This window comes from Labrus bergylta, chromosome 1 (genome assembly GCF_963930695.1).
Source record: "Labrus bergylta chromosome 1, fLabBer1.1, whole genome shotgun sequence".
NCBI classification, from domain to species: Eukaryota; Metazoa; Chordata; class Actinopteri; order Labriformes; family Labridae; genus Labrus; species Labrus bergylta.
In genome coordinates this window covers 23,504,149-23,513,958 of record NC_089195.1, presented here as the reverse complement: position 1 = coordinate 23,513,958, position 9,810 = coordinate 23,504,149, and the positions used below count along the sequence as shown (strand labels likewise).

Sequence of the window (9,810 nt, the reverse complement as noted above, 5' to 3'; positions counted from 1 at the left end):
AAGTAAAAGTACATTTTGATAACTACCCTTGGAGTATCCCTTCTATTTTGAACGTTTACATGCTTTTGTTTCTAATGAATTAAAATTATGGTTTTGAAGAGAATTTTGAACAAGTTGTTTTTCAAGTTTTATGTCATAAAATGTCGTTATACTTTCAAGACAATACACAAAGTAACAGGACATCAAACCTGAAACACATTTGAAAAAATTGCAGCTTTAATGCATGCATTTTGTGTCATTCCTATATTTATTTACATATGAAAACTAACTTTTAAGATAACAATACTCAGTATTTGCGACAATGTGTTATTGTCTGAAATGAACTTATTCAGTTATTCACCTCAAGGGCTCAGTAGCTTGCAATCCTTTATAACCTTTGGCCTGATCAAACATTTTGGAGGTGTGTAGTAAACAATAAAGAACCAGTGGCTTTTGTATAATCAGTGATTTCTCTTGGTTAGACGGATTGTTATGTTTATAATACCTATGAATTTTATTTAGTTTAATATTAGAGAAAATTAAAAATAAACCTCTGCTGCCATCTGCTGGCCAAAGTCGGATACTGTCAGTATATTTATATAAAAAAAAAAAAAGATAGTTTCATAAGCAAAACAGTGAGGAAAATATACGGACAGATGATTGAGATAATATTCATTTGATTGAACTGCATATAAAAATAATAAACAACTTAAAGAGCTAGGGCATTTTCTTATATATATATCGTTTTCTTAGAAGTTTCATTGCATTTTAATTTTTAAGTGACTTTTAGGGGTTTTATGTCAGACAGAAACTCATTGAAATATACAAAGAACTTTGGATTTACTTTCCATGTACCTGCATTTGTGTTTGTAACATTTCCAAGTGAGATAACAAAGTTCACCGGAAATCATTCCTTCTAATTTTCCACGATAAGAGTTGCCATATTAAAATAAACATTTTTGCTGAGGAACATGTGGGTAAAGCCAGTCATGTTACATTTCGCCAGATGGCTCACGAATACTTACATTGTGAAAATAAACCATCAGTAATCTTCATTAAAACACACAGCTGTTGGTTTCAAATCCCATTTTATTCTGAAACTTTTCAACCGGAAGTGTTAGTTGTGGGGGGGCGCGGCCGTATATAACGTAACCGGAAAACAAGAAGAGCGTTGCCGAACCAACAGATGATCCGTAACCTGCAACACCTCCATGTAGCGGGTACGAGGTCAGCGTGAATTGTTATCTTTGTCTGACTGGACAATTTTTGTAAAACTTTTCCAAGATATATTTTGACAACTGCGTTTGGTCTGACAGAAGCATTAGTTATTTAAATGTTAAGCAGAAAGTAACCCATATGAAAACGAGCTGCATGCAGCTAAATGTTAGCTTTGGTTTCAGAAGTAATTGTGCCATTTAATAATAATAATAATGTATACTTTATTGATGCCGCGAGGGGAAATTCGTTTTTACACTCTGTCTAGTTAACATGCTACACAAACACAGGCTGAAATATACACACACATGCAGAAACAGGATCCTATGGACATGCACTAATGGAGAGGTCTCAGAGTGAGGGAGCTGCCCACAGAGGGCGCTCCTGAGCTGGTTAGGTGCCTTGCTCAAGGGCACCTCGGCAGTGCTCAGGAAGTGGACTTGCACCTCTCGCAGACTAAGCTACTGCCGCCCAGATGTAATAACTTCTTGGTGTGACAGAGTCTACACATCAACACTTACCCTTTATCCTTGTCTCCTAGATGCCCCAAATTGGCTGCAAAATGAGAGGGTTTGGCTGCTCCCTTCGCCGCATTTGCGCCTCCCTTCCCTCCTCGTTTGCTGTCCCCTCATTCACCAGGACATGCCGCCTCAGCCGAGGGGTCTTCACCGGATCCAGCCTCCTCGGTCACAGCAGTCAGCACAGGAGGAATGTGAGCACAGCCCTCAGGCAGCCCATACAGGATCTGAGTGCGCCGGAACAGAGACTGCTGAATAAACTTTATGCAGGGCTGATCGGGGGACAGCGGGCATCTCTGGCTGAGTCCATCACATTGGTGGAGACCCAGCACCCAAGGAAGAAAGAGCTGGCCCAGGTGCTGTTGCAGAGGGTGCTGGCCTACAGGAGGGAGCAGGAGGGTCGTAACGGAGGGAAGCCGGCGGCCTTCAGAGTAGGTGTGTGTGATCTGAGTTAGCTGTTGTCAAAAACAACATTTTTCACCATGATATGCAATTAAACGAGATCAAATAAAACACCTGCCAACATGGAGACGTTTAGAAAAACAGTATACCGTTATAATAATGACATTTGGCATTTTAAAAGAAGAGTTATTTAGACTGTGTGTGTGTGTTATAGACCAGGGGTGGGCAGCTGGGGGCCCTCGTCAACCCTCAACGTGGCCCTCAGGTCAATTTTTATATATCAAAACATGACAAAACCTGCCATGAAATCATGAAAACCAGAAATATGTCCATAATAATATTTGATCACTGGTGTATGTTGAGTTAAATTTGAGACATAATTGACTGTAATCGTTTTTGTATCCTACAATTTGGCCCCTCTGGCAGTGAGAGTTAAGTGAATGTGGCCCTTGCTGTGACCAAAGTTGCCCCATCCCTGTTCTAGACATTGCATGTGTGATATGAGCATAGCCATCCATTGGATCAATCCCTGTTTGTTGATGCTTTATCACTCTTAATATTTACTCAGGTCTGTCGGGACCTCCAGGAGCAGGGAAGTCCTCTTTCATCGAGGTGGTGGGCAAGATGTTGACAGGACGTGGACATAAAGTTTCAGTGCTGGCTGTAGACCCGTCGTCCTGCACTACAGGAGGTCAGAGCGTCAGATCATCATCACACAATACTGATAAAGAGCAACTATTCATTTCTTTACAATGTGAAATTGATTCATGTGGTTAATCGGAAGGTGATGCGTGCAAAGATTTTCTATTTTTAAATGAGTACTGTTTGTGTATTATTTGCTGCCTTAATTGGGCCGTAGCGATGGCGTTTGTACCTCAGCGGTAGCACTACTGATTATTCTTGTTGCTACACACTGACTCATCCCTCCTGTTGCAGGGTCTCTGATGGGTGATAAAACGCGTATGACTGAACTCTCCAGGGACATGGACGCTTTTGTCAGACCATCTCCTGCCTCAGGAACGCTTGGTGGAGTCACCAGAACAACAAATGAGGCCATTGTGTTGTGTGAGGGTGCGGGATATGACATAGTCCTTGTAGAGACTGTAGGTAAGACACTGGGATTGTCAGTCAAAACTCAAAGTGACGCTCCAGATATAGTAATGCATTTTTGTTATAAGACTGTTTTTTTTTTTTGTCACCCTGGTTTTGCAGTAGAGGTGCACTTTTTCTTGATGTTCATCATCATCACCAGCGTTTGCATGAGATGCTGACTACATTTTTGTGTGTGTTTTGTTTAACAAATAACCTCACAAAAAGCACTCCTGTTCTTCTACTGCCTAACAAGACGTGTGCTGACAAAAGTTTGTTTTAATATTGAGAAAGAAAAGCATCAAACGGTCTCTGCCGTTAAAGGCTGTGATTCTCAGTACTCAGAGTTTTTCTGCTCAGTGCTGCAGACACTGTTCGGTAAAGTGTTGAGATTTTGCTAGCTGAGCATATTCATCAGACACCTTCTTTGCACCTCAGAGGCTAAAATGTATTCACTGTGATGAATCTAAAGTTCCTGGGCACTAATGATTATTCAAAGGAACTTCTGAAAATGTCTCGACCAAAGCCTGTTTTTTGTTTCTACACATCTTTATCTTTTATTTTGCTTCTGTTTTTTAGACCGAGCGAAGGAATTCAATGGAACTTGCTTTAACTTTAAGGTGGAATAGTTTGGTCAATTATCTAAGATGCTGGAAGAGTTAGCATCCTACTTTATCATATTTCTGGTCAGCTGTTATAATGAAATCTCTCTTCTTTTTTCTTTTTTTTGTTTCCAGGTGTTGGACAATCAGAGTTTGCCGTGGCTGACATGGTTGATATGTTTGTGCTGCTGATTCCACCAGCAGGGGGCGATGAACTTCAGGTCAGTGGAAAAAAGATCATCTGCAAAAACAACAACAATTTGTGTCAACTGTGATGAACTGCAAGAACCAGAATATAAAATGTGCTAGGTTGGATAATTCCCCTGTCTCCTCTGACAGGTAATAAAGATGATTCTGTTTGGGGTATTGAAGCAGAATCTGGCTTTTTTAAAATGTCTTTAGATGGCCATCTATTGATGTCCTGGGCCTGGCATGCATCCTATGAATTCTGTTACATGTGAGCGTTACTTATTGAAACTTAATATGACTGTGTTTGCTTTACAAGTTTTAGGGTGAAGGTTTTTATGGAGCTTTTTTTTAAAGATTTATTTTTGAGCTTTTGTGCCTTTATTGTAGAGATTTGATAGTGGATAGAGTCGGAAATCAGGGAAAGAAGTCATTTAATGATACCTTTCCGATAGAACAGGACAGTTGTCATTAAAAGTAACCCCCCCCCCCCAAAAGCTGTAAACGTAGGGGAAACACTGAGCTGATGATTGAGGACAAAACGCATTTACTAATTAAGATTGTTGAAACTATCTATCATTTCTGCATTTAAATGTCAAAATACTACCAAAGCAGTGTTGTATATTTGTTTTTATTCTGATTTTATACTATCATTATCGAAAATATTTCAAGGAATTAAAAAAAGGAAATCCATAATGTCATTCAAGGTGACTACTGTTTTTTTCAATACCTGTCTTCTGGAGTAACATGATCAAAGTTAGGACGGATGTCAGCAAACGTTTGCACAGAACTAGCGTAACTAGTAGCTGTTTTTTTTTGGAGTTTATTGTCAGGTGTACAGATACCTGAGGTGAAATCACAGTTTTAAAGGTGACGGACACTTCTCAGTGAAAATATCCGACATAAGCTGATCTGCCGTCATTGTTTTTGATCAGTCAGAGGTTGGCACAAGTGAAAAATCAATTTTAGGTTGCAATGTCAGATTTTATAGTTTTGTTTTTTTCCCTCAAGTAAACTGGCAGCCAAGCCCGGCACCATGCATCCATCTCTGCCCAAATATCTCTCAGCAGATTAGCAGTCTAGACATCAGATTTATTTACAGCATTTTAAGAAGTTAATGACCCCCCCACCCCCACCTCCCCACCCCCTTTGCCTTTATGCCAAAATCTCTTCCCAGGGTATCAAGAGGGGCATCATAGAGAGGGCCGACTTGGTGGTGGTGACAAAGTCGGATGGGGACCTTGTGGTGCCGGCTAGGAGGATCCAGACTGAATACACCAGCGCACTCAAGCTGCTCAGGAGACAGTCCAAGTCCTGGAACCCTAAGGTGGGCGAGAGTGTGTGTTTTTACTGTGTAATGTCGAAGGGAGCAACAACAGAACGTTTAGGCCTTTAAACAAATGAACAAGGATAATTGACACATGTAAAACATCTGACCCTACTGGGAAGACACAGCAGTAGTAGAACTGCTGCATCGACCCAACAAGCCTTCCCACAGAGAGGTCAGCTGACCTAGAGGGAGGCAGGAGGGACCATGATGGTGATGATGATGGTGGTGGTGGTGATGATGTCATAGCATCATGGCTTCAGTGCTGCAGTGTCTCATCCCTCCCTGCATGTCCCAGCTCACCCAGCGCCGCCTGCCTGCATGCCTGGCCTTGTCCCTTTGTTTTCCCAGCCCAATGCAGCATCTGCCCACTGGGCACGCTGCCAGGAAACACCCCCCACCCCCCCCATCTCCCGATCCCCCAGTCCCTGCTCCTGCTGCTCTGAATATTCAGCTGCTGTGTCATGCGTTTCTCTGATAAGAAGCCTGCACACTCGACATAAAAGCTGCTTTTCCTATTCCCCTCTCTGAGCGTATTCTTACCTTTGCCTTCTTGCCCTGTTTTGTGTCAGTCTGTTTGGTCTATTGCATCATCATCTGGGATTTCTTTACCTTGTAAATTCATTCAGTCATTCACATCCTCACTTGGCATTAAAACATAAATGACATGGTTGACATTAAAGCTTTACTCTGTAATCTACGAGACCTCATACTATGCTACTTTTTCTAAAAGTAAAAGCTAAAATATCTGCTCAATACGGTTTTTTGTTTGTTGTGATAGTAAAAGAAAAACTATGTCACAAAAGTTTCAATAGCCCAGTTTGAAATTTCGAAATGCTTTGTTGTCCATCCAATAGTGGGCGTGGCCTGTAAGTAACATTTTTTTTTTTTCAGCTGTTTTAAAAGCGGACTCTCTGGTCATCAAAAGGGCTCGTTAAATAAACATATACATCATTCTTTTAAGAATAACAGCTTAGGGATCAAACAAAAGTCTTAGATTCTGTACACTAAGTTTTGGATCCGGAATTTAAAAAGCTTGATCTGTGTCTCTCGCTTGTCCTCTAACCAGAACAGTAAACAATACGAAACTGTTGTTGTGTCCCATTGTAGGTTCAGCTGCTGTTTTCATAAAGGACAAATTCAGATATGGTATCTTAAAACCTGGACAGATAAAAGTAAACCATTCAGCATGGCTAGACACCAGTAGGGGTAGGTGGTGTAATAACGTCTGTGTTGCTATATGCGGCACATTGAGTCTTTATAAAGTTTGATTTCCTGTTTTTGCATCAGACTCGACTCAAGCTGTAGTAAAAGGATAAACGTAATGATGTAATTAGAGGATTCATAATTGGTCGTTCAGCACAGGCCTCCAGTATTTTTCAGACCTTCACATTAGACATTGTTGACTGCCAGTTGATATGAAATGATCTCCAAATGAAGCTTGTAATTTCACTCACTTTCGCAGTGGGGGGGATTGTTTATTGAGACTGTTGCACGGTTTATTTGACATCAACAATGCAGACTCAATGAGGTTCTCTCGTTTTTACTCACAAGTGTGTGATGAAGTGATTAAAACAGATTATTAGCCGTTATACAAGCTGTTTCATGGCTCCTAGACTACATGTGTGAATGAATGCTGCTTTTGTTTTCCTAAATCGGAGGCACTTTAACTCTTGTGTCTGCTCTGAATTTGAATGTTACCCTGAATTTCATCATTTGCTCTTCATTCTTTAGCAAGCTTTAACAAGTGACTTTTATCCCCAGGTGTGCTTGTGTGGCTGTTATTATGGAACACTTGCAGTTTGTAAAGAGTCCTGACAGCTTCCTACAGGAATGAGGTGGTTGCAGAATAGTCTTTTATTAAAGTAAACAAAACCCTCAGAGTAGAGAGAAAAGCAGCATCCTTAAAATCATGTCTTTGCTAAAAACACGCTGCTCTGTCTTTGCAATGTCAGATTCTTTTTTCATTAGTTTTAGTTTGAGTGTTTCACACAGAACAATGCTTACACTTATCTTAACCTCTGTTTTGTTGACTTGTTTCTGAACAATGCACAATAAGCAATGCTCACATTAAGGACACAATTTAAATCTGTCAGGTCGTTAACTGTTATCTTGCACGTGTAACTAAAAAACTACAACAAATAACTTAAAAAATGTCTACAGAGGGATATTTACAGTAGTAAAAGGAGCGGCAATAAAAAGAATACGGACACCTGCCTGAACAAATTGAATCAACTGTATCTTCAGACACTTGTGGACAATTTGGAGTCAATATAGAAAAATGTGAAACCATTCGACACTCTACCTGTTGTATACAACTACTTTAAATTGTTACATTTTCAAAAACTAAAGTCAAATACAATTTTGGGGAATGTTAACCTTTTTTTGGGTCAATTTAAAAAAAAAAAAAACAAGGAGACGAGATAAAGGGGGAAAAGAGGGTGCACATACAACATTCTGTAATCTTTTTTATTCACTCTTTTTCGTTTATGACAGTACAGGAGTGTCGCCAACAGATGGCCATAAGCAAGTGGTCACAGTATTAGAGAAAACTTGGCTATATCTGAGTGGGAGGGTACAGTCGTCTTTTGCATTTAAAGGGGGAACTGTCCATGAGTTTGATCAAGTTGTTGTAAAGTTGTGCCATTCCAAACATAAGTACGCTGTGTCTCTTGTGACTGACTTCCCCAGGCTGAATAGTCTTTGTTGTAACTTCTACTAAAAAAAGAGAAAAAGGTTGGAACTCACATGTGCATACTACATCCATCCCGCTAACTCCTTCCTCAGGTGGTGCGCGCCTCCTCACACACGTTTGAGGGCATCCCAGAGGTCTGGACAAAGATGGAGTCATACCGGGATGCCATGCTAGCCAGTGGTGAACTGCAGGGCAGGCGGAGAGCCCAGCAGAGGGTTTGGATGTGGAGTCTGATCCAGGAAAACGTCCTCCAACATTTCCAAAATCACCCCAGTGTCAGAGACGCTCTACCCCACCTTGAGGAGCGAGTCACCAAAGGAGCCATCTCTCCTGGACTGGCTGCTGATCTGCTTCTCAAGGCCTTCTCATCATCATCATCATCACCATAGTAATTAATGGGACCTTACTTTTGGAGAAGGGCCACATAGTGCCAAGAAAGACAGAATATGAGTATATGACCTTGACTCTCTGGTTTGCACAAAAGAGGCATCGTTGTTTTTCTGAAATTTAAAAGGCCTGAAATAAAATCAACCCACAACAGAACTTCAGTTTGTGCATGATGTTATCCAAATCAGAAGAGACCCGAGAGTGCTCTCACCAACTGCTCTAAGACTCGTCCACATAATCGGAGATTGGACGACATTTTTTTTTTGACACTGCTGTGAGATGTGAAATGATTCGCTGCAAACAGGCTGATTTCTAAAGCAGATTCTGGAGGTGTCGTGGACCCAAACACTACAGACTCTCATGAACAGGTTATCACAAAACAGAGGACCGTAAGGGCCTTCTTGGTTTCTTCACAGAAAAGTTTGCACTTTACCCATCACTCGACCTGTCGCATGACTTCTTGTTCATGACATAAATATTGACATTTCAAATGGTGGCGGTATGATCAGTGGAAGAAAATGAGTACTGTAATGTTCAGCTCATCATCATTGTTCAGTGATCAAGCTTCAAACTCTTTGGAATACAAAAAGATATGTGTAAAAGAAAAGATCAAGCATAGCAAAACAGGCATTTTTTTATGATCACTTGTTGCTGAATGGACATTTTCTCAATACCAACACTTTTTTTTTTTCAAAACAACTGGATTTTAAAATGTCTTTAAATCTTTATTTTGTATTAATGAGTGGAAAATTATATTAAAGGAATGATGTGAATCTTAAATGGACAAATGATCAGTACAGAGAGCTTTTCTCTCACCTCGTGTTTGCTCGGGATATGAAAGAAGGAGGAATGATTTATGTAAGCTCTACGAATATTAGCCCTGAGATTTGTCAAAATGTAATGACATTTTTTTTCCCCCTGCACTCAGGAGCCAGAAATGTCAGTTGCTAGCTATCCCCCTGAATGAGTCAGCTGTGCGTTTGCTTCATATTCAGCTAGAACACACTTTAATATTTTCTGAATTACTTTCATAATGCACTGCGCTCCTGGACACCAGAGACTCAGAGACAAAGTGAAGCGACACTCATAACCCCGCTGCTTTATTAAGTTGAGCAGACATGCTGCTTTATTCAGGGAAGGGCTCACCTCAGTGTTAGTGACATGCGCTTCTATACAATTTCACTTCACTGTGATAATGTCATCTGTAAAATATCAGTGCAAACTAAGGCTGCAATTAAGCACCATTTGCTACTTTTATTAATCCTACCATTATTTTATTCATCTTTCTTTTGATTTTTTGGGGATATTTCAGGCTATAAAAAGCCCAAAACTGCAAAAAGATGGTCCAATAACGCACAAATAGTCAGCTGAAGATCATTAAAAATAGAGTAAGGAGCAAATCCAAACATA

The 9,810-nt window shown here is 40.4% G+C and overlaps 1 protein-coding gene across 2 annotated transcripts; it reads left to right on the top strand.

Annotated features, from left to right (window-relative positions):
* Positions 1-1,106: 1,106 nt before the first annotated feature.
* Positions 1,107-9,180, top strand: mmaa (metabolism of cobalamin associated A). Of its 2 annotated transcripts, none has more exons than XM_020628580.3 (7): positions 1,107-1,199; positions 1,736-2,147; positions 2,683-2,805; positions 3,051-3,221; positions 3,941-4,026; positions 5,169-5,318; positions 8,106-9,180. In XM_020628580.3, the coding sequence occupies exons 2-7, from the start codon at positions 1,736-1,738 to the stop codon at positions 8,400-8,402; spliced, it is 1,239 nt and encodes a 412-aa protein (XP_020484236.2). In that variant the 5' UTR covers positions 1,107-1,199; the 3' UTR covers positions 8,403-9,180. The 2 variants fall into 2 exon arrangements, with proteins under 2 accessions (XP_020484236.2, XP_020484230.2); XM_020628574.3 differs by having other exon boundaries at positions 1,108-1,206.
* Positions 9,181-9,810: the final 630 nt, after the last annotated feature.